Source organism: Petaurus breviceps, unplaced genomic scaffold (assembly GCF_028583685.1).
Source record: "Petaurus breviceps papuanus isolate PSGF00001 unplaced genomic scaffold, PetGlider_PUasm1.0 90845, whole genome shotgun sequence".
NCBI classification, from domain to species: Eukaryota; Metazoa; Chordata; class Mammalia; order Diprotodontia; family Petauridae; genus Petaurus; species Petaurus breviceps.
In genome coordinates this window covers 133790-158120 of record NW_027187359.1, presented here as the reverse complement: position 1 = coordinate 158120, position 24331 = coordinate 133790, and the positions used below count along the sequence as shown (strand labels likewise).

The 24331-nt window shown below is 39.0% G+C and overlaps 1 protein-coding gene across 1 annotated transcript; it reads left to right on the top strand.

Annotated features, from left to right (window-relative positions):
• Nucleotides 1–1572: 1572 nt before the first annotated feature.
• On the top strand, nt 1573–22198 carry SERINC3 (serine incorporator 3). Its single transcript, XM_069071823.1, has 10 exons — nt 1573–1802; nt 7068–7229; nt 8453–8646; nt 10673–10752; nt 11288–11425; nt 13960–14129; nt 17219–17309; nt 17483–17666; nt 18483–18710; nt 21234–22198. Exons 1-10 carry the CDS (start codon nt 1764–1766, stop codon nt 21370–21372), a joined length of 1425 nt encoding a protein of 474 aa, XP_068927924.1. The 5' UTR covers nt 1573–1763; the 3' UTR covers nt 21373–22198.
• The last annotated feature ends 2133 nt before the right edge of the window (nt 22199–24331 follow it).

Here is a 24331-nt window from a genome sequence, read left to right as displayed (position 1 = left end):
CCTCACTTTACCTAGCTCTTTGGCCTTCCTATACTGATCTAGTTAGCACTAGATTTCTTCAAATAGTAAGCCCCTGAAGTGGTTTAGGCTGAACCCATTATTATATTTTATATAATTATAAATTTGAATGTGAATCTGAATACCTATGAACCACTTCATGAGGTCCATTATTTGCACCTTCACCTGTGGATCCAAGTTGTTTTATGTGCCATGGTCACATCCTGGTAAAACCATCTCAGCAGACAGGTTAAACCAGGTTGAGGGTAACTAACAAGCTTCAAAACCTGTTGATGAGATAGGGGGATGTCCACCCCAAGCATGTGGATGAGAATAATGGTTTCAATGACAATGAAGGCTGCTGAATCAGGCACTGTGGAACACTTGATCAGACATCCAAGATGCCAAGGTCATCCACTGAATCCCAGGCCGTCCAGTCATTCTTCAATTTTTCCTGCCACTGGACTTCGATGATTCTGGAAGAGTCAATGAGACTGATTACTTTGTACAACTCTACTTCATGGAAATACAATTCAGGAACAAGTCAAGACATTACCTGACCATGTCATTGGTCCTTTTTGAAAACAAAGGATGAACAATTTGCATTCGCTGTATGTATTTATACTCCTTACTAGGCTGTAACTTCTCAGAGAGCTTGAGAGCATGAGGTAGGTAGAAAGAACCTTGAATTTGTAGTTAAGGATCTGGGTTCAAATTTTTAGCTTTATTACTCTCAGCTTAAATAATCTGCTTCAATTTCTCATCTGTAAAATGGGAAGCTTGGAATCAGACTTCAAAGGTCCTTTCCAGTTCTAACTCCTAGGATGAAATCAACAGCTGCTTTTGGGTGGAAGGAGGTGGAGAAGCTGAACCATAGGGAGATGTTACTTGCAGAAAGTCACACCTCTGTTAGACTAAGTCTAGGAGGCGACATTTCAACCCAGAGCCTCAGACTCCGTACTCAGAACTCTTTCCTCAATTCCAGCCACTTAAAAACTGTGGTTTTAAAAACGTAATGAATTTTTCCAGCGGCCAGCACTAACCAACCGCACAAAAGAGGATGAAATTGACATTGCTTAGCCTGCATTATGTCGACAGACAGTGCTCCGTTTGGGGATCCTACGTCTATCTCGGGGTTGATAACATCAGTTCAGCTGGGGCAGGGTGTTTGGGGGCCGCGGGGTGTATATTGGGGGGGGGAGAGGGAGCTGTGCAACATGTCGATGTAAAACACTACTCTTGAGCAACTTTGCGGTAATACCCCGGCAAAAAGGAACCAGGAAGGTCAAGAATAAACGTGGGGGCTCCTCAAGGGGCTAATCGGCACTTGTCATTAGGTTCGCCAGATTAATGGGCCCTCTTAGGGGCCCGGAGCAAAAGCCGCGGTCCTGGAACTCCACCAGCTCCCAACCACTCGACATCTCAGCCACCCAACGACTCCTCCCCCCGACGGCTCCTCCACTAGACAGCTCCTTACCCAGACGGCTCCGCCCCCCTACAGCCCCTCTAGCCCCGCCTCCCTCCTCGACCAATGGGCGACCCCTCGGTTTTGGCGTTCGGGAGGGGGTGGAGGTAGGCGGAACGACGCGGTGACGTATGATGCACGTCGGGAGAGGGGCGGATCGCGGTTTCCATCCCGCGGAACCGTCGCCCTCGGGCTCTGAGGAGGAGGCTGAGGAAGAGACAGCCGCGGAGGGAACGTCGCCGGAGCCGGAGCCTACACTACCCCGCAGTCGCCGACACGGTCCGGCCCGGCCGCCGCCGCCATGGGGGCCGTGCTGGGCGTCCTTTCTGTGGCCAGCTGGGTGAGTGTGGGGGCCGGCTCGGCGGCTGGAAGAAGGGCGGACCACCTGCCGACCTCCGACCGCAGACCTCAGGGTCGCGTCCCCGGCCGAACCGAGGAGCTGCCGCCCCGAGGAGGCCGCCTCCTCCGGGCTCCGGCACCACTCGCGGCTCTTGAAGGACGACGGCGTCCCGGAGTTCGGGATGCGGGTCCTTTTGTTTATTTACCCGGGTCTTTGCCCCGCCCACCCGGGCCGGCCCAGACCCCTGGGACCTGGGAAGGGAGAGAGTATGGGGCGGGGCGGAGCGGAGCGCGCCCGGCGCCTGGGAGAGATCCAGGGGAAGAGGGTGGAGGTTTATGGTCTGACGGCCTGTGGGAAAGAGCCCAGCTTCGGGAGACTGGACGACGGGCTTCCTGCTCTGCATCTGACATTTATCGGGCGTGGGGTGGAGGGGAGAGCGACAAGCGAGTTTTAAACGACCAGGGGCTGGAACTCAAGCATTTATTAAGCACCTAGTTATGTGCCAGGAACTGTGCTAAGCGATTTACAGATTTTATCTAATTGGATCCAGTCCGACATTTATTTGCCGAGTTGATCTTCGTTAAAAGAAAAAAAAAAAGTGTGAAGGGAGATAAGTAGGGAGCTTTCCCAGGGAGCTGGTAAAGATAATAGCCAGAATAATTCACATAATAATATAACACAGTGCCTTATAATAACTTAGGTAGAGTAGATGCCTCTAGAGTTACTATAACCATTCTAGACATGAAGAACTTTGTTCAGTGACTTGCCTTTGGCCACAGAACTAAATGGAGTGAGGAGCAGTAGAAACCACCACCTTGGTTCTTGTCTAGTAAAATCTAAAGTATTTGTTAGCAGTGTGATACTTTATTTCCTTTCAAAATTACTTATTTTTAGTTTTCAACAACTTCCATAAAATTTTGAGTTTTAAATTTTCTCCCTCTCCCTCTCCTACTCCTTCCCCAAGACTGCGATAATCTTATCCATTGGTATTAAACATAATTTCACATTAGTCATGATGTAAAGAAGAGTTAGAACTAATGGAAGGAACCATAAGAAAAAAAAAACAAAAGAAAAAGAGAGCAAATAGTATGTTTCCATCTGTATTCAGACTCCAAAGTTTTCTCTAGATGTGGATAGCATTTTCCATTGTGAATCTTTTGGAGTTGTCTTAAATCCTTGCATTGCTGAGAAGACCTAAGTCTAAGGATTTTATGCCCAGCAGATGATGTCTTTCCTTTCCCAGTACCAAATGTCACTGTGGCTACTAATCCTGCTCTCAGCCCAAATCTCTCCATCCTGTTTTTCTTTTGACTGGGTATCTTGTTAAGATTTTTGACGAAGGCACCATACTTATATTGTTATTGAATTCAGTCACCAAACACTATTAAGTACTTACCTTTTAGGCTGGAAGAGTATATTGGAAGACAAAAATGAAAATAGTCCCTGCACTCAAGGAACTTATAGTCTAGCTGCAGTAGGGAAATACCAAATAGGTGCAAAATGGTTTGAAGGTAGCCAGGGCATCAGGGAAGGTCCTCTGGTAGAAGGTGGTGCTTAAACTAGTCTTGAAGGAAACTAGGGATTCTGAGAAATATAAAGGTGAGAAGGGAATGGGGGACATGAGGGGATGTCCATGGGTGACAGCCAATGGGAAGGCCCAGGCAGGAGATGGAATGTTATGCCTATGTATGGGTAACAGCAAGAGGAGGTATCATGAATAGACTTGCCTACAAATCAGGAAAACTAGGTTTTAGTCACCAGCTTACTTATTTTGAACAACTCAGTCCCTCTTTCCTGGGCCTGTTCCCTCTGTAAAGCAAAAGAACTAATAATATCGGCTTAAAAAAAGCCTTATCTTAAGATCTAGTCAGTTAAGTAATTTCATTTGTCAGTTAAAACTATTTTACTGAAAATAACAGTAGTTTTTACTTTAGAATGCCAAGTTAGCCGGTTTATTTGTTTTAGTTACTGTAAAAATTATGGTACTAAAAGATTTATTAAGAGATCCACAAACCATCAGTCAACAAGCATTTATTAAGCATTTACTAACAGATACAACTGGTTTTTTATCGAATCTGAGCCCAATTATGTTTTTGCCAAGTAATGGATTTGTAATTGGGAGATTTGTAAAGTGCTTTGCAAACCTTAGAGTACTATGTAAATGTTGACTACTGTTATTATTCCTACTTTATGAATTAGGACCATCTGGAAAGAGCCAAAGACAGCAAGTCTTGATTTACAGATCAGTTACAAAGGCCTTGTATCTGCCATCACCATTTGTTACTTTAAGGCAACTACATATTCAAGTGTAGGGGAGGCAAGTAGTGCCAACTTGGAGGGGTAATCATTCTTCTTTGGTTGTTATTAGAGTAAGATTATAGCCTATGCATTGTAGGCTAAAATTATAGGCTATTTTTATGGGAATTCATCAAAGTTACTGTAGGGGTATGTGAATCAGACAAAGGGCCTTTACTCATCAGAGATACGTACCACAAAGTAGAAACTTATTTTGAGAATTGTGCAGAATAAATAAACAACAAAGAATTATGGAATTTTAGAGATGGAGGAAACCTTAGAAACTTCATTTAACTGGGAGGAAATTGAGGCTTAGAATGAGGTCACGTATCCAAGGTCTCTTGAATTCAAAACTATTCTTTCTATTAAATGTGAGATTGCATGTGAATAAACTGATACTATTGCCTTTATCTGCAAAATGCAAGGTTTTATATTTTTTGTGACCAATTATTATGGTCAGAACTAAGGTTAGGTAATTTAGGTTGTTGACTAGTTCCTTTCATGGGGTAGGGACCACAATAACATTTCTCATATAGCATTTTATAAATAACTACATGAGTTGCTGTGGCCAAAAATATTTTTAAGGAAAGAAAATTAGTTTCTCAGTGGAATGTAGATATTATTTGGGGGATAATTCAAGTTTTATATGCCACAGTGAAGGGTTGAAGTTTCTGATTGACAGTCACACAACTTCCTAGACACACAGTAACTAAAGAATGTAGGCTATATTGAGAATTGTCCTCATGTTTCAATGAAGAGAGGAAAGGAAAGACACATTTCCAGCTTTGTTTAGGGCATGTGAGAAAATTAAATTGATTCCATTTTGTATTTTCCCAGAGAAATTCAAATTGATTCTACTTTATAATTGATTCTATATCATATTTGAATCCATTCTGTAAGTGCCAGAACCATATTTCTTTCTGAGTTAAGTTTAGAAATTCTTTAGTCCAGAAGTTCAGTTTTCCCTCTCTGAGTTATTTTAAAATTCAGTTGTCTTATCACCTTAGCTCAGAGAAATGCGTTTTATCCATACAGCCTTTCATACCCATGTGCAATTAAGGGAGATTCTTTTATCCTACTAAACAAGCCTTACAGAATGAAGGTGGGTGCCAAGAAATCTATTATTTCTGTTCAACTAACTGAGCAGACTTAACTTTATCATTAGCACTCTCATCATTCAGTAAGGCCTTGTTGCTAGCCCCAAATGTCCAGCCAATCACATTGTTTTTGCCATCTGTGATACTTCAGACTTTGTAATCAATCATTTTTGTTTTCTATCTGTGGTGCTCCTTATTCTTTGTCCCCTTGTACTTCCCAAAACTATATGAAGGCTAGTAAGCCCTATCTTATGGTCTTTAGTCATTGAGAAAGGCTGTTGACCTAATTTATTGGCTGTTAGCATAACTAATAAATTGATCATACTTGGAACTTTGTTTCTCAGCTTACTTTAATTTTCAAACATAATACCCAGCACTGACATTTTTGTAACTGCTTAAGTCACATTTTATTGCCTCTGAGTTAAGTTTAGAAGTTCAACTTTTCTGTAAATTATTCATTGTCTAAGTTAAATTTAGAAGTTCAGTTGTTTGTTTTAATCAATGTTCTATTCTTTGTCAAGGAAATCTGTTATCTCTTTCCTACTAGTTGTCCTTCAAGGAAGTCTGGTCTGTTATCCCTGTTCTTCCATGTACCACTAACTAACCTTGCAGGTAGATAGAGTCAGCAAGATGGAAGGAAGACTTGTTGCTAACCCTAATACCTGATCTCCAGCCAGTCATATTGTTTTTCCCTTCTAAGATGCTACCTTTTATAATGGATGTCCTTTCGTCTACAAAAACGATCTGTAAACCCCACCTTGGGGTTTTAGCTATAGAAGAAGAGGCTGAGACCCTATTTATTGGCAAATTCATCCTTTGCTAATAAATAAAAAATACTCAGAACCCTGTGCCTCAGTTTACCTTAATTTCAGTCAAAACACATGCTAATACTAATACCTTTTTGAGCTCTGCCAGCTATAGATACCAAGCATAATCAATTGGTTTGACTGGTGGTTGAGATGTGGCTACAAAAAACAGCCCAGGGCAGATTATTATCTATAAGTAATGAAGGTTATGCAGCTTCCGTCATATCTTGAGAGACAGACTGTGGGTATAGGAAACCATGGACCCATGCATCTCTGTCTGTTTAGTCATATAATGAATGTGACCTTGGAATGTGGTTTGATAAGTTCATTTCTTGAAACAGTTCAGTCTGTATTTTTGAGATAAACATATATGTGACTCATGTATCATCTTTCTGGAACTCTCATTGTCAGTCTTTGGCTGACTAGTAAGACCCTGCTGAGTCCTAATAGCCATTGGATGAATCTAGGCTGGCATTCTTTAATCCCCAAAACTGCTGTTCCATGGTAAAGCATTATACTGGCAGCCCTGAGTAACCAGGAGGCCCATTAAAAGGAAAAAAAAAAAACAAGTGAAGTTTTATTGGCATTTCTTCTTTATAAATTCTTTATATTAAATCCATAAGAAGATGATACTAGCTCACATTTCTTTTGCACCTTACATTTTATGAAGTGCTTTCCTAACATTGCTATCTCCATTTTTCATAAATAAAGACCATGTGCCCATGGTCACACAGCTTATGTAAATAGGAGAGCCAAAGTTTGAATTGAGGTCTTGTGGCTTCAGGTCTAGAGCGCTTTTTACTTGACATCACACTGCCTTTTAAACATAAATATCTAATTTTTTTTTACTAATAAACATTCATCTGTGACATACTCCCAATGCATTATAACACTGTTATTACATAGATTTCTATTATTCTCTGAGTTATAGCATAACTATCAAGATGGAACTCATGACAAAAACCTGATGAAATATATAACAGAAAGGGCTTACACTGCATTTGACTAGCATACGTATTTCTCAGTGCATAAGGAAGACATTTTATTTTGTCATGATTTCCTTGTAGATTCCATGTTTGTGTAGCAGCGCATCATGTTTGCTGTGCAGTTGCTGTCCTAATGTCAGGAATTCAACTCTGACTCGCCTTATCTATGCCTTTATCCTTTTCTTGGGCACCGCTGTTTCCTGTATTATGTTGACAGAAGGATTGGAAACACAGCTGAAGAAGGTATTTGGAATTAACATCGAGCTGTAATTTACTAAATTATTATCATTTTAAATTTTGAAATAACTGCTCATGGGGAAAGATTTAATAAATAACCTAGCGAGTTTTAGTTGATGTTCGAATTCAGCATTTTCTAATCTGCTATTCCATAAGGAAATATTAATGTTGGTAGTATTTTTCCTTCTAGAATATTAAATTGAAAATTATATCATATAAGTGAGATATCTTGGGGTAAGAGAAATAAAATAAGTTATTTCCTTTACTTTGCTTTCATAGTTTACTGATCTTTCCCACCAAAGGTATTTCATACTTTCAGTAGACCCTTTGAACCATGGAATCCACTAGGGTATTTTAAACCTCAAAATTTTCTCCAGCCAAATGAGTTTGGGAAATGTTGGTTTAATTGTTTACACATTCATAATTGTGAGATTAGGTAAAGCCCTTTGGGGTATGTTTTAGGCACATCATGAAGCTTTCACATTTTACTTCAGAGGTAAGGAAAGATTATTATAGTAGACATATTAATACTTATGTTCTGACAACAAAGAGAAACAAAATGAGAGATAATCATCCAAGCGTTCTGTTTCACTAGGCATATAAAATTTATACTTCCAAGCAAGGCTAGTACTTCCAAGGTTAGAAGGTATGGCATATAGGTGAGAGAGAATCACACTAGACAGAAATGATCTAATTTACTGAATGAAAACAAAGACTTCACATCTTATATGATTCAGAAAGTTCAATTTATTGGAATATTTAGTAATAGGATTTTAGGTGAGTGGAATGCTGATGGAAAAAAAGAGAAATTCATATAGTCTCTACACCAAAGTAGAAATAGAGAGGTACCTCTGTCACCTCAAATTAAAGGACTTTGAACCCATTGTTGTCTGAGATACCCAGAGCTCAGGTAATGGGACTAAATTTTTATTATCTTTAGAGACTAACTATAAGCTTTCTTTTTAGAATTTGTATCATTTATGCACTAGCTTATGCAGGCGTTGTTAAACCATTTAAAGTAGAAATATACCTTGCTTTACACAAAAAAGTAAATATAAAGTAAATCTCATTTCACCGTAGGGAGATGCTCATAATTTAATGGAATCTTGTGGTGAAGCCTTTGTTAAATCATCATCAGCCTCACTTCATCTAGATTGTAAATCTAGGTTTTCATATGGTGTGTTTTCTCAAAATGGGGTGCACAATAACATTGGGATTTCTTTTTCCAGGTTCCTGGATTCTGTGAAGGGGGATTTAAAATCAAGAGTGATGATGACACAAGTGACAACATTTGTGATGTCCTGGTTGGTTACAAAGCTGTCTATCGGATCAACTTTGCCTTAGCTGTCTTTTTCTTTCTATTCTTTCTACTGATGTTAAAAGTAAAAAGTAGTAAAGATCCAAGAGCTGGAGTGCACAATGGGTACGTTGTGATACCTTAATGGTTTTTATCAGCCATTTTTGTTATCTTGCTCACATTTTTTCATGCCACCCCTATTTCTGTTAGAAATTTATAGTGTAATCCCAGAAAAAATATGTATATGTGGCCTAGATAATTTTGGTATAATGTATGCGAAATCATTTGATCATCATTTTTGAAGCCAGGGAACAGTTAACCTGAGAGGAATTCCCTAAGTCAGGCTCCGCTTTCTTGGATTTCACATCATAAGCAATTTTGCACCTAAAGGAATATAACCTTGAATACCCAGGGTTGTCAGTATTAAATAAGCCCAGAAGTATTATAGTAGGGCATAGATAATCAAAAGTATATTTTAAAAGTCAGTGACTAGAAGAGGAACTGGTTAGCTTAGACTTTTGTCAGAACTATGCCATCACTAAGCTCAATATCCCTCTGAGCCATGGCGGGGTTTGCTTTTACTTTTTCCTTGTACTTACTGGCTAAGAAATCCAGAGCTCTAGTCATGCAGTTCTACTTTAGCTTGTTCCCCAACCTAGGAATGGATTATTATATCCTTATAGTCCACAATATCATTGTACCTGATGTTGATTTAACTTACCTTCTGGTTGCCTAGGTTGATCCAATTTGCAAATTCCCAACCTGCATTTGGTATACATAATTTCTGCCCACATTTTCCCTTGTGAGCCCTAACTAAAGCATTACTATACTCCCTCTTCACCCCTTTTAAGGTGTCATGTGACCCAAAGTTCGTCTTTATATAAATAAGTAAGCCCAATATTTTAAATTCAGAAAAGTACCTGTGAAAGTTCCCAGTACCTTTACAGATCTCCATTACATAGGCCTCTTTACCTATTCCTTTTCTAGTCGTATTTGCTGCTATGGAAGCATATAAAACAGGCCTTAAACTCTAGTTAAATTTCATTGCTTATGTGCTGTTAGGGGAACAACAGGAAAAATGTTGAACAGCAACTACAACTTTTGTGAGAGGTGTAACAAAAAAAGACTGAAGTTATTTGGTTAGAAGTTGCAACTTTTAAGGTCCATTGCCATTGAGTCCTTGAATTTATATGCAGTGTACTGTCTTTGAGTTACTTCCATAAGAGACCAGTCCTTGCTGATTTGTAACATTCTGCCTGTAGTAATCATAAATACCTACTTAGCTTAATTTTGAGTATATAATAACATCTGCTTGATCTTGTCTTTTTCTCGTAGTTATTGGTAACTCACCTTACAGTTACATGTAAATAAATAGTGAATTCTAACAAATCTTGTAAAAGTCTTTTAAAAACACATGTTTTTTCTTCAATACTAGTATTCTTAGGATCACAAAATTTTTTAGCAGGAACAGACTTTAGCAATAATCTCCAACCCTTTCATTTTGTGGATGAGGAAACTGAAGCTCAGCAGTGAAAAAATAACTTGCCTAAGATTATATAAATTGGTAGTAGATTCTGTGCTAAAATCCAAGCATAACTGACTCCTAGCCCTAAAGGAGTATTAGAGTCAGATTATAATTTATTTAACATTATAAGAGTCCTTCTAGCTGTGAAAGTCTACTTTTAAAAAAAAAAGTTAATTCAATAGATCATTAGCATTCTTCAGATTTTTTGTTTGTTTTATGAGCTGGTCGTTAGTTATGACCAGAGGTTTGCCACTAGAAAGTGTGATTTTTTTTTTTATATAACAGTTTATGAAGATACTCTGGCAAGGTGTTGGGAGGTTCTGATTTGCACTAGTCTAAGGTATACCCACACTGATAAAATCCCAGATCCTTGAAGCATTAAGGAATTATGATTAGGTGCAAAATTGGCAAACATTTAAAACTTAATTTATAAAACAATGCAAAATAATGACATGTTGGTCATGTTTCTCCTTAGATTTAAAATGAAGAAATAAGTATGGAATATCCAGGTGAAACCAGTCCTTTTGTTAATGCTTCATTTAACTGAGCACCATGTTTCTGCTTTTTAGCCATCTGTTTTTGCATGAGGACAGAAACATTTCAGAGAAATATTTTGTGTCTTAATAGGTTCTGGTTCTTCAAAATTGTTGCCATTGTTGGTCTCATGGTTGGATCTTTCTACATTCCTGAGGGTCCATTTAGCACAGGTATGACTTCCAAATTATCAGATACCATAGTAATCAATTTGTAACATTTATGTAAGATTATGAAGGCTAGGCATTAATGGATGTCTATAGCAAATTGCCTGGAAACAAAGGCTAGTTTGTTCTCTTCTTGCCATGTTTTATTTTTATTTTTTTGCCTTTTGGAGGGCAGTTGGGTTTAAGTAACTTGCCCAACGTTACACAGCCAGTTTTTTTGTGTGGGTGTTAAGTGTCTGAGGCTGGAACCGAACTCGGATCCTCCTGACTCCATGTTTTAATAGTGAGTTTATTGGAAGTACCATATAATATGGATGAGTTAACATAAGTCCCCATAAGGATTCCAATACCTTTGCTCTTAGTTTTTTTGTTGTAATATGATGTCTTTAACATACACTGAATTATGTGTAAACAAGGTCTGAAACAATCAAAAGAACTCCTTGATTCTCCTTACTGGATATTCATCTGAGTTGAAATCAATGTGATTGTCTTGTCTTAACCCATAATGTGAACTAAGTACTGTCTTCCATTTGGTTTGTAGCCTGGTATTATATTGGAATGACTGGAGCCTTCTTATACATCTTCATACAGTTGATACTGTTAGTGGACTGTGCTCACTCTTTGAATGAGGGTTGGGTTAATCGAATGGAAGAAGGAAATGCTAGGTGCTGGTATGCAGGTAGGTGTCTGAATGGATATTATTAGAGCTGAATTGTGAAAGCTAAACATGGTTGTAAAATATCATTAGTTTTAAATGTGTAAAAGCCACTTATGAAAAGTTTGGGGGTTTTTTTAGAACCATTATTTATTTTCCAATTCAACCAGATCTCAAATCACAGAATGTTAAAACTGAAAGGCACTTTGGAACCTAGAAGGTTAGAGCTGGAGGAGACTATCCTAACTCTTTCAGTTTACAGATTAGTGGAGTTATTGATAAAAAAAAAGGGAAGGAAGAATTTAAGATTATGTATTTTTGTATTTATGTTGTGAGATAATAATATACATGCTTAGATTAGAATGGACATTCCATGTTAGGTAAAAGAATCGTGTGCTTTTGACTTCTTGTCCAGTAGGTATCCTACATTTGTTCCACATTTGGAAATTGGCCTACTTAACTCATCCTGAGAAGTGTCAGGATTGAATCCTTTTGTGCATAGCTGAAAATTTCATCCTGTTCTGGAAGTTGTATTTCAGACTTCCAATTTGGAATCAGAATGCTACGACATCAAAATAAGTCTAGTTAAGGACAAACATCAGAAATCTTGACCTCATTTTAATTGAATTTAGCTAGCTTACTTTTTTTAGAGAACTTGAGAACATTTTTGGTTACTATTCAGTAAATACTGGCCTGCTTTATGAAAGTACTAAATTCCCTATCTCTGAGGCATCCCTTGTCAAGAGTATCATCCTTCATCCTTTGAGCTGGGGACTGACCTTAATATGACACCTGTGGCATTTTCTAGATCTCTGATCTTCCAAATAAATAATGGCTCATGGATAAGAGTTACTGGGTTTGTGCTCATGGCCATTCATTTATCCACTGGCATCAACACTTTCTCACGTGATATAATAGAGGATTGGCTTTGGAGTCCAGACACCTGGGTTCAAATCCCAGATGTCTTACTACCTGTGTAATCTTGAGCAAGGCTCTTCAACTCTCTAGGCCTGAGTTTTTGTTCTGTAAAATGAAGGAGTTGGAGCACATGACCTCTAAGTTACTTTCTAGCTCTAAATCCCATGATCCTACTGGTGCTGTCCCATGTAAAAAAACATCTTAATGTAGGACAGAATCTGAAGTCAGCTATGAGTGCAGGTCCCTTTCCTGCCTGCCTTAGGATTTTTTACTATTTCTGCTCAGCATGATCCCTTGTAACCAGTATTCTTGAAAATTGAACTACCTAGAGGATGGAAGGCTCTTTCCTGGGTTCTCACTGAAAATTTAGTTTCTTTGATGGTCATTAAGCTCTTATTGCATTCAGAGTTCTGGAGATACAAAGATGGAGGTAATATATGGACCCTGCTTTTGAGGAACTCATAATATAATAGGGGAACTGTTAGAATGTACCCAAATAATTGTTATAGTATAATAAGTATGCAAAAGAAGTCCAGGCAAAGTACTGTTAGGGAGAGATCACTTCCAGCTAGGGGCCAGTGAGGTCATGGAAGGCTTCATGGAAAAGGAGCACATAAGCTAAGAAGAGGATGAAGAAAAAGCAAAAGGACCTATATGTGCAAATATATTTATAGTAGCTCTTTTTGTGGTGGCAAAGAATTGGATTAAGGGGATGCCCATCAATTGGAGGATGGCTGAATAAGTTGTGGTATATAGTTGTGAGGGAGTACTATTGTGCGTTAAGAAACGAGGAGCACAGGATGCTCTCAGAAAAATATGGCAAATCTGTATGTACTGATGCAAAGTGAAGTGAGAAGAACCAGGATAGCGTTATGCACAGTAACAGCAGTGTTCAGTGATGATCAGCTGGCAAAGACTCTGATCAATATATGATCCAAGACAGTTCCAAAAGTCTCATGATGAAAAATGCTGTCTACCTCCAGAGAGAGAACTGGTGAACTCTGAGTGCAAACTGAAGTATTTTTCTCACTTTCTTTATTCTTCTTGTTTTTTCTTCTGAAATATGGCTAATATGAAAATAGGTTTTGCATAATTTCACATATATAATTGATTTTTTGTTTACCTTCTTGGTTGGTGGGGAGAGGAAAGGAGAGAATTTGGAACTCAAAATTTAAAAAGAAAAAAATGCCAATAAAAAATAATTTTTTTTAAAGAAGGGAATGTACTTTAATAGATAAATATGGGGGCAAGGAAACACCAGCTTTGTCAGATGGGCTTCAAACTCAAGCCTTTAAGGGAGATTGCAGTGACTTAAATTATTTGTTTATCCCGAGTGTAGGTCTGTCTGAAGGCAATAAGAAATAATTCCAAGTAGAATGTTAAACTTCTGTTTTTCCAACCCAGAAAATCAGAATGACATGATCTGATATATGGTTTTAGGTGCTTGGTGAATTTGAGCAAAGTAACATGTTCTTATAACCTTGGGACCTCCTATGTTTCCATTTGTAATCATTGTCTATTATAAAAGTGAAAGTATGCCTCAGTTTATGCAGAGGGGAAAGATAAAAAAAACCCTTTCTAAATCGTAGTTGGATTCTGCTGCAAATTATGGAAGTTAACATTGATTTCCTGTTTTGTAGTCTTACTGTCATTTACAAGCTTCTTCTATATCCTGTCTTTCATCGGCGTGGTGCTCTTGTATGTGTTTTACACCAAAACTGATGCCTGTACTGAAAACAAGTTATTCATCAGTTTGAATCTGATTTTTTGCATTGTGGTATCCATTGTCTCAATCCTGCCAAAAATTCAGGTATTGACATATTTTTTTTCTGTTTTACTTTTCCCCTGCTGAAGTCCTTTTTGTTAATATTTCATTTAAAAAATCGGTATCACTTAAAATATCTTGAATGATCTCTGCTGCACTGGGATCCACTGACTCTTTGTCTCATCTTGGATAAGTAATTTCCCTTGGATAATTCCTCTGAATCAGGGTTGTATTTAGATGTTTGCTTAAGATTCCTTTTTCTCTAAAAGTCTGTTTCATCTCTCCTGGGAAAAAGGAATGGGAATTATTTATAGGTTTGTGTAAATATAATTTGTCCGTATGGTTTTAAATGGTCTGCTTTGGAAGTGAGTCCCCAATCCCTAGATCATTTAGGCAGACCAACCAAGTGTCAGAAATATTATGGAAGGGATTCCTGCATTGGGTGTTGCATTAGATCAGGACCTCTAACCTGGGTTCCATGAGTTTGTTTTTAATATTTTCTATTTATTTTTTGCTTTTTGGAAGGGAGAGGGCAGGGCAGTTGGGGTTAAGTGACTTGCCCAAGGTCACACAGCTAGTAAGTGTTAAGTGTCTGAGGTCATATTTGAACTCAGGGCTTTCTGACTCTAGGGCCAGTGCTCTATTCACTGCGCCACCTAGCTGCCCCTATGTTTAAATTTTTTTTTTTAAAGCAATTGGGGTTAAGTAACTTGCTCAAGGCTACACGGCCAGTTATCCTGTGTGGGTGTTAAGTATCTGAGGCCAGAACTGATCCCAGGTCTCCCGACTCTGGGGCTGGCACTCTTACTTACTCACTGTGCCACCTGGCCACCCCTATGTTTAAATTTTTTAATAACCATATTTCACTGTAACTGGTTTCCTTTGTAATCTTTTTTTTTTGGAGGGGGGAAGGCAGGGCAATTGGGGTTAATTTACTTGCCCAAGGTCACATGGCTAGTAAGAGTTAAGTGTCTGAGGCCTGACTTGAACTCAGGTCCTCCTAACTCCAGGGCCAGTGCTCTATTCACTGTGCCACCTAGCTGCCCCTCCTTTGTAATCTTATACATTACATTATGGGAAAAATCATGGAGTCTGCTGATAGGTACTGCTGCCATTCAGAACCGTCAACGTGCAAACATGTAGGAAGTAAAACCAAGGATTTCATTATGTTCTTGAGCTCAGACCTGAAATCATTGATAAACTCTTGAGTCCCATTCAGAAGGTCCAGAAGTTTTATATAGTTTTTAATTACATCAGAGAGACAAAAAAATAATTTTTGGTCTTATACCCATGTCACAGGGTAGTCAGGTTCTTACATATAATTTGAAGAAAGGAGAAAGAAACAGTTTGGCCTATAGAGACAAACTAAGGAGAATTATATTTCAAAGCTAGGTTTGTGAGATTTTACACTGCAAGGCTCCATTTGGATAGTTTACAGTGGGCTGATTGAGAGGGGGAAGATTTATATGCCAAAAGATAGCTAAGAATCAGAGCTTGGTTGTGGATGCATCAATAAACAGGACCATAAATCAAGTGTCACAAAATCTTTTTGTTCAGTCCTGGTTCCTTAAATAAGAAATGCCTGAGAATCTTCAGCTAATTTTAACACATTATAAGAAAGGCTCCAGCCAGCTATGGGACCTTCCCATCATAAGTGGCAACTCTAGACCCCAACTAGTAAATGCTAATAATGGTAATAAGAGGACTCAGAAACTCTTATGACAATTTTATGCATCTAAAAACATTTTGAGAAGAGGCTGTAGGCTCCACCAACTGACAGAGGAGCCCATAACACTCCAAAAAAGATAAAGACTCCTCTTCTTCTCCACATCAGCTAAAGCAGCACAGGGCAATAGAAGACAGCACTGCACGTGGAGTGAAAATACCTCAATCCTAGCTCCATCAGTCACTTAACCTCTCTGGGGCTTAGTTTATCCACTTGTAAATTGGGGATTTAGACTTGACCTCTAAGGTTCCATAAATTTTATGGGTGGTCCCTTATGGATCATTAAAATCCTAAAAATAGCACAGCTTTCCAGGAAAAAAAAATCTGCTGTTTTTCTTACCTGACACAATTTGATCTTCCTTTAATTAAAAAAAAATGTTATTTTGCATTTGATCTTTATATGCTATTTTAATGGGTTTATTTGAGTCATAAGAGCTGGATAGAACCTTAAATATCTAGGCCAGTTGTCTAATATTACAGAAGAGGAAAATAAAACAAAAAATGGTCAAATGATGTAACCAAGGTCATACAACAAGTTAGTAGTAGAGCCCAGGCTAGAACCCATGTCTTCCAACTCCCAGACAAATAACTTTTCATTATACTATTTGTTATAAATCCAAATTATTTTAATAACATACTAAAGTCTCATTAGAGTAACAACGATCAGGATTCTACCACAAGATTGTATTATACCTGGAAGCCATACTACAGTGAGGTGTACTTCTAATAACTGATCCCCTACAACAGGGTCTAAGACAGGTTTAAGGGACCCAAATACCATGCTGTAATTATACAGTTCACATTTATGTAATAAGAGCTCCTCTTACACAAGATCATACTGTTTCACAAAGGGTTTTCCTCAAAACAGCTCTGTAAGAAAAGTATATGGTAAGTTGTATCACAGCAGAATCTGGGGAGGGAGGAGTTACTAAGAACATTTATTCTTTTCTTTGACTCACTGGTTTGTATTAATTTTAATTTGAAGCCAGAAATTGTCGTCTTTAAAGCTCTCAAGCAGAATACAAAGCCCACTTAATAATATTTGAGTGAAGAGATTGCTAGGATTTGCAGAAGTCAAAAGCTGTCAATAAAATGTATCGAGATTTTTTTGAGAAGTAGCCTATTGTAGTGGAAAAAGCACTGAACTGAAGAGTCAAGAGATTTAACGTTCAAATCCCAGCCCTCTATTCTCTAAGTTTCTTTATTTCTCTGATCCTCGGTTTTATCACCTATAAACTATTATCATCCTTATCCCATCTATCTCAGAGGACTACTTCAAAGACCAAATATTTGTAAAGTGCTACATAAATGTTAATGTGTATGAGTGTATACACACATATACATAAACATATATGTATGTATGTATGTGTATATGTATATGTATTTTTTCCCTCTTTTTATTAAACAGGAATATCAGCCTCGCTCTGGCCTTCTCCAGTCCTCAATTATTACAGCTTATACCATTTACCTCACATGGTCAGCCATGTCCAATGAACCTGGTAAGGGCCAGTTAATAATATCTATGTTTGTTGAAATGAAAATTTGGAGTTTTATCAAATTGATTTTGGGTGAAAATTAGAAATAGAACACATACAAAATAAGCTATCCCTGGATGATACCTGAAGGTGTGTTACAGCTCTGCATTTGCATACATGTTATCTCCTACTTTCAGATCGAACCTGTAACCCAGGCTTATTGAGCATCATCACACAGATAACTATACCCACCTTGACTCCTGGGAACACAACTGTTTCAGTGTCTACCATTGCTCCTCCGTTGTCACAGAATGGGCGGTGGCTAGATTTAGAGAATTTTGCTGGACTGATAATCTTTGTCCTCTGCCTCCTGTATTCCACGTGAGTTTATGATCACAGCACACAGATAGTGCCTCCAGAAAGCATTTAATTTGACCCTCACAGCAAACTTGTGGGGAGGTTGCAACAGTTTTCTCTGTTAATGTAAGTGAGAAACCTTGAGGTCCCAAGGACTGAAATGACTAGGATCAAATGCCGATGATGGCAGAGGTCTGAGGAGAACCCAGGTCTCCACAGTCTGGCCGTGATACCACAGCTCTCTAAGTTAAGATAGCCTGACACTCAGAATAAGGTAGGGACATCATCTGCAATGATGGAACCTTAGTTTTTTTAAAAAATAAGTTTTCCTATGTTTAGTCATAACAGAGCCATTTTAGGCATCCCCAAAATAACACAGTGAAAGCTCTCCGCTGTCTTTTCTAAAGGGAAGTACAAGACTAGTATCTCTAAGCATACCTGGATTCTTTACTTGTATAACTGACACATCTTCATATACCTGTTAATAATAAGTAAGCTTTGCCAGCAGAGAATGTTACCTATTCATCTGAAAAGTTGCCAGTTTGAATGAAACAGGAGGGATGGGCTCCTTAGTTCCTCTAGACCATCCAGAGTGGTGTTTTTAGGAACCAGATTGCATTTCCCTTACCTCTCCATTATAGTATGGGTAGCAGTAGTTGGAAATGTTGAAGCATACTGCCTGATTTAAAGTGGTATTGTGGCATTCAACAACTAAAAACTAAAAAGACAGTGAATCCTAAAATAGGTTTTAGAGTTAAGAAATTCCATACCACCAGGTAATGGCAACAACCAAGTGTCATGTCTCCCTTCTGACTTTTCTTTCTGGTGATCCATTTGCAGCATCCGTTCTTCCAGCAACAGTCAGGTAAGCAAACTCACTTTGTCTGGGAGTGACAGTGTGATACTGGATGATGCTTCCTCAAACGGCCCTAGAGATGTAGAGGATGGAAAGCCACGGCGAGCTGTGGACAATGAGAAAGAAGGAGTGCAGTACAGTTACTCTGTCTTCCACTTGATGATGTTCCTGGCCTCTTTGTACATCATGATGACCCTGACCAACTGGCAAAGGTATAAGCCAGAAAATCGAATTGTAGACCTCATAAATTATTATTGTTATTATAATTACTTACAGTTGGTTGGTGGTTTATAAACTGCTTTCATATCATCGCATTTAATCTTCATATTCATATGAAGAGATAAATAGCATGTATCCTCACTCCATTTTTTTTTGTACTAGCCCTGTGATTTCATTAATATAGGAACCTACCTCTTAGACTCCTGGGGGGGCCCCTAAGATGACCAGGCCAGGATCACATATCTAGCATATGTCAGAGGAAGGACTGGCACTTAGATTTTCTGAACTCCAAGGCCAGCTCTTAATCTACTATGCAATGTCACCTCTCTGTCCCACTTTGTAAATTAACAAATGAAGGCAAAAAATGAAGTGACTTGCTCAAAATCATACAGCTAGTAATGGTTGGGTCTAAATTAAACCCAAATACTGTCTTATTTGGACCTCTCAGACTATCTCTGACACTGATGCTAAAAAAACACTGACCTCTGCTGACGGTTGTTATAGCTTCTGGAGACTTATTACTAGGCTTTATGCAATGAACCTGCATGGAGTCTTTGCATTAACATAAAATCTTGGGAACTGGCAGTATCAAATTAGCACTGCTAAGTTTTGCCTAGGTATGTCTGAGGAGGGAGAAATAAGGACAGACACGAACCAAGGTGCAGAATGCTAGCTTAACAAAATGCTTTTACTCATATGTGCATACAGCCTCAAAGATCTGTTCATCCTTATTATGGCTGCATGCATGCACTAGCTCGCTATCATTGGGACAGCTGACCCCTGATGAAGAGGAGGTTATATAAGTTGTATATACATATTGGTGAGGGCAAGTAGGTAAGCTAACTGTCCTCACTGCCTCACCTTCAGGCTCAGAGAGATAAGGAGAATGGGCCGCCCTGATAGGCTATGGTTCCGCTTGTGATGGTCCCCCCTCAGTATAAGGCCCATGACTTTTTGATTGTCCATAACTCAGCCAAGTATACTCTTGCATAACATTTTCTTAAGTCCTGATAGTACTCCAGACATTTCTCTATACATGGTTGCTACATAACTACCAGCCTCCTCATTTATCTATCTGGTTACATTCTTGTCTTACAATGTATGTTTATCAATGTCAGTCTTATTTATAAGCAGTATAGTCTTTATTGACTATGCTGTCCCACAGAAAGGACTTGGGAGATGATCTCATTGAACTTTCTGTCAGCTTCACGAATGCCTTATACTGTCTTGTGGATTTAACTTTTTTAAGTTTCCACCACCTACAAAGCATTGTGCTCTAGGGAAAATAGCTGTATTATCAAAGACATGGCCCTTCCTCTCAGGACCAGAGAGCCTAACTGGCAGATACAACATAGGCACATATCTAATACAAAGAACTCTGTACTTTTTTGTAATACAGAGGACTGTGATTTCAGTGGTATTGCAAACTCCCAAGTAAGGAAGCTCCCTCTACCAATGCAAATTGCCACCTTTTCTACAACTTTATTGTCTTAGGGAGTTGCCTTAAATAACGAGTGGTTAAGTGACTTGTTCCAGGTTACAAGGGAATATGTCAGAGCTTGGATCTTCCTGCCAGATCTTTATCCACTGCACCAGAGGGGTCAAACTCACTCCAAAATGCAGCCTGAACCAAATTAAAATGTATTGGAAAAATGTTTAACAAAATCAGTAAAAATGCAACACAACATAGATAATGTTAATTTTATTAGTCAGTATATAGGGTGTAGGGATCAGTTTCTATTTGTGTTTGACATGACTGCACTAGACCACACCATAGCTGCCTCTCTCTGTAGGACAAAATGAAATTTGGGGGCAGCTAGGTGGTGCAGTGAATAGAGCACTGGTCCTGGAGTCAGACCTTGGGCAAGTCACTTACCCCAACTGCCTTGCCTTCCCCCCTCTAAAGAAAAAAAGAAAGAAATTAAGATGCATAAAAATGGTACAAACTAAGATCAGTGCATGGTCTCTGAAAAGAATAATCATTATTCTCCTGACTAGAAGAGCCTATGGCATTTGAGCTGGAAAAATTACAGGAAGTAAAGATGGTAAGGACTATTCCAGGAAAAGGCAGTAAGAAAGCAAGCAAGGGACATTTTGGTCTAGTCCTGTTTTACTGGTTCCTAAAGTCAGTGGGCAGGAGGGATTGGTAGCCTGAAAAACTTCTCCCAGGGGCACACAGCGATAAACAAAGAAATGGTTAAACTGGTTTAAAGTGGCATCGCTTTGCAGAGCACTTTCCTCTTCCCCAAAAGGATGTCTACTTCTTCATGAAATAGGAAGAGAACAGCTCCTCTCAAAGCCCAAGAGCACAAATAGCCTGTCTTCGCTGTGTTGGCATCATTAGGAGCTGTATGTATTTAAGAGTCTACTTTTAAGCAGGATCTCGTGATAAAATTACTCCTAATCAGATGAAGGTATCCACTTCCTAAATACACCAGCGATTTAGGCAGGAAAATCAGTCAAGAATCCTGGGAAGTAAGGTGAATGTTGTGTCTTATATCCTCTCCTCTTTCTAGCCCTGATGTAGAGTTCCAGACAGTGGCCAGTAAGTGGGGGCCTGTGTGGGTAAAGATCTCCTCCAGCTGGTTTTGCCTCGGCCTCTATCTCTGGACCCTCGTAGCACCTCGTTTCCTCACCAACAGAGACTTCAGTTGAGCCTCCAGGAGCATCACACAATCTTTGTGCCAAGAGCCAACGTCCTTGTATTTTGCTTCAACTAAAATATTAAGTGAACGCTTCCCAAAAGTTTGGCTCTATCCAGGTATACCCAAGGTTATTAGATGAATAATGCTTTGAAGCAGGATCTAAACTTTTTCTTTTGATATATTATGTTTATTTGTAACACATAAAGTATAAGGTGAATATTACTGCATTTTTTAAAAAGGAACTACAGCTGTGCTGTGAAGAGAATTCTGAAAAAAAATCTGTAGATCCCTGCAGCTTAGATTTAAATTAATTAGAAAACCATTGAGGGGTTGGAAATCCTTCTTAATATATTTGGGTTGAAATATCTGTAGAGAACAAAGAAGAATGTACTGCTTCACAAATACTTTGGTCTATAGAAGCCCAGTTTTCTCTTGTATTTTTCCTACATTCCAGCTCACAGGTTTAAGGGACGTGCTTGCTTTTTCCTGAGGGAAGCCCTGCACACCCTTCCTCAGGCCAGAGGTCTCAGAATAGTGCATCTCTTGCTTCCATAGCTTAGTTCTTTTCAGATTCATACATTTTTTACTCTATAATAATATAATGCTGCTTGATTTCAGTCTATGGTATTGCCAAATATAGTGATTTCAGTGAATGCTTTCAATAGGTTTAATTTGAGTGGAAAATTAGCCTGGAAAACTGCTTCTTATGTCCAGTGTAATTTTCACATCAGAAGAAAAATGTGTAAAACAAAAATGCACGTGAACTTTTCTGTCAGCACTTAAGCCATTTGCACTGTAACATATTTGATTAAAAAATATCCAGATTTTAAAGAAAATTTACAGGCTTTTCTTTAAAGTTCAACATTACCCCATCAGCAAGTTTGGTATAGTTTGGAGTCATATTGATGATTGCACAGTAAACATGAATGGGAAAGGAGTAGGGCTGCTCAAAGCAGGAACGAGAGATAGCAGATGAGCTTTTGAGCTGTACGCTGGTACTTGGGGGGTACTAAACAAAAGGGAACTCAGCCTCCTCTTGTGAAAGGTTTGTGGGAAATAAGTACCAGGGTAGTAGGATCAGAAGATGTGAAGGATTTATCTGTTTTTGGAAAAAGCCTAACTATGCCAATGAAATAACTCAAAGTAACATAATATGGACTCTTTTTTTTTTTTTTTTTTGCTTTTTGGAAGGCAGGTTGGGGTTAAGTAACTTGCCCAAGGTTACACAGCTAGGTTTTTTTTGTGTGTGGTAAGTATCTGAGGCCGCATCCGAACTCAGGTCCTCCTGACTCCAGGGCCAGCCCTCTACTCACTGCGCCACCTAGCCGCCCCCATGTGGACTCTTTTACCATGTATGTATTACTGTTTTAGGGGCAGGTCGGTGGTTCAGTGGATAGAGCATCGGGCCTGGAGTCAGGAAGACTTATCTTCTTGAATTCAAATCTGGCCTCAGACACTTAGCAGCTGTGTAACCCTGGGCAAGTCACTTAACCCTGCTTGCTTCAGTCCCTCACCTGTAAAATGATCTGGGGAAGGAAACGGCAAATCACTTCAGTATCTTTGCCAAGAAAACCCCCAGTAGGGTCACAAAGAGTCAGACGTGACTGAAAATGACTGAAAGCACTATGTTGTTTGCTAAGAATACAAAGAGATATACCATAGTGCCTGATTTTCAGGGTATTATAATTGAGTAGTTGAGTGCATCATGTTGAGTGCCTGCTGTGTGCAGAATATCAAGAAAAGACATGACCCTTGACAACAGTGAAACCATCCCTGCCCTTGAATAGCTTACATTCATTTGGGAGAAATGACATGTACATATGTAAGTATGTATATAATAATTATGAGGTGATTGGGGGAAGAATATTAGCAACTGGGCGGTGTCAAGAAAGGAGGCAACATTTGAGCTAAGTTTTGAAGGGAAATGGGGATTCTAAGAGACATTGTTGAGGAGAACATTCATTTCAGGTATGAGGCCCCTCTGTGCAAAAGCACCAGGATGGGATATGGGATATGGAATATTGTATGTGGTGAACAGCCAGTTTGCCTGAACTGGAGAAAGCATGAAGGGGGCAGAATTTATAAGACCAGGAAGGTGGATTGAAAGCAAGTTATAAGGAACTATAAATACTAAAAAGAGGAATTTTGTATTTGATCCTAGAATAGAAATACTGCTGGAGTTTGAGTAGGGAGTGACATGGTCAAAACTGTGTTTTAGGAAAGTCATTTTGGTATTGGTGTGGAGGCTGGTTTGGAAGGGGGTGGGACTAGAGGCAAGGACCGATTAGGAAGCTATAGAAGTAGTCTGGGTGAGTACTGATGAGGGCTCTAGGAGTGCAAAGAGAGGGAATGCAAGATTTGGTATGGGGGGGTGAGGAAAACTAAGGTGTTAAGGGTGACAGACCCCTCACTTGTGAACTTAGAAGAATGGTAGGACTCTGAAAGGAGAGCATGGGGTTAGGATTTATACAGGCAGAAAAATGGGAGTAAAAGTTATTCCAGGTAGAAAAAACAACATGAAAAAACTTGGAGTTGCAAATACCCGTATTCCCACCAAAGCTGGGCATCATGTTCCCAAGACAAGACGTTTGACCTGTTGTAATAAAGGCTTTTGGGAGGGCAGGAAGTTGTGATGAGCAGTGTAAGAAAAGGTTGGATAGATTGAGCTAAAGATAGAATATGAGGGCATCAGAAGTCAGGCAGAAGTGTATATATGATAGGCAGTATAGAACCACAGAGATATGTTAAGACTTTAACATATAGGTCAATGGATAGATCAAACACCCTGCCTCTCTCTGCCCCTTCTATATATAGAATGGGAGACAGTACAGCTTACTTAAGTATCTGATGAAAGCTGTAAAGCCTTCCTTATATGGAGCCATTAGCTTTGTAAGGATGAATAAAACCAGAGATGCCATCACTTTAAACCACAAAAACATTCTGAATCATCAGCTGTTGTCATGGTGGCA

Coding starts and splice junctions, on each gene's coding strand:
- SERINC3 (XM_069071823.1), top strand. CDS start 1,764: ATGGGGGCCGTGCTGGGCGTCCTTTCTGTGGCCAGCTGG. Junction 1,803..7,067: donor TCCTTTCTGTGGCCAGCTGG/GTGAGTGTGGGG, acceptor ATTTCCTTGTAG/ATTCCATGTTTGTGTAGCAG. Junction 17,310..17,482: donor AGCCATGTCCAATGAACCTG/GTAAGGGCCAGT, acceptor TCCTACTTTCAG/ATCGAACCTGTAACCCAGGC.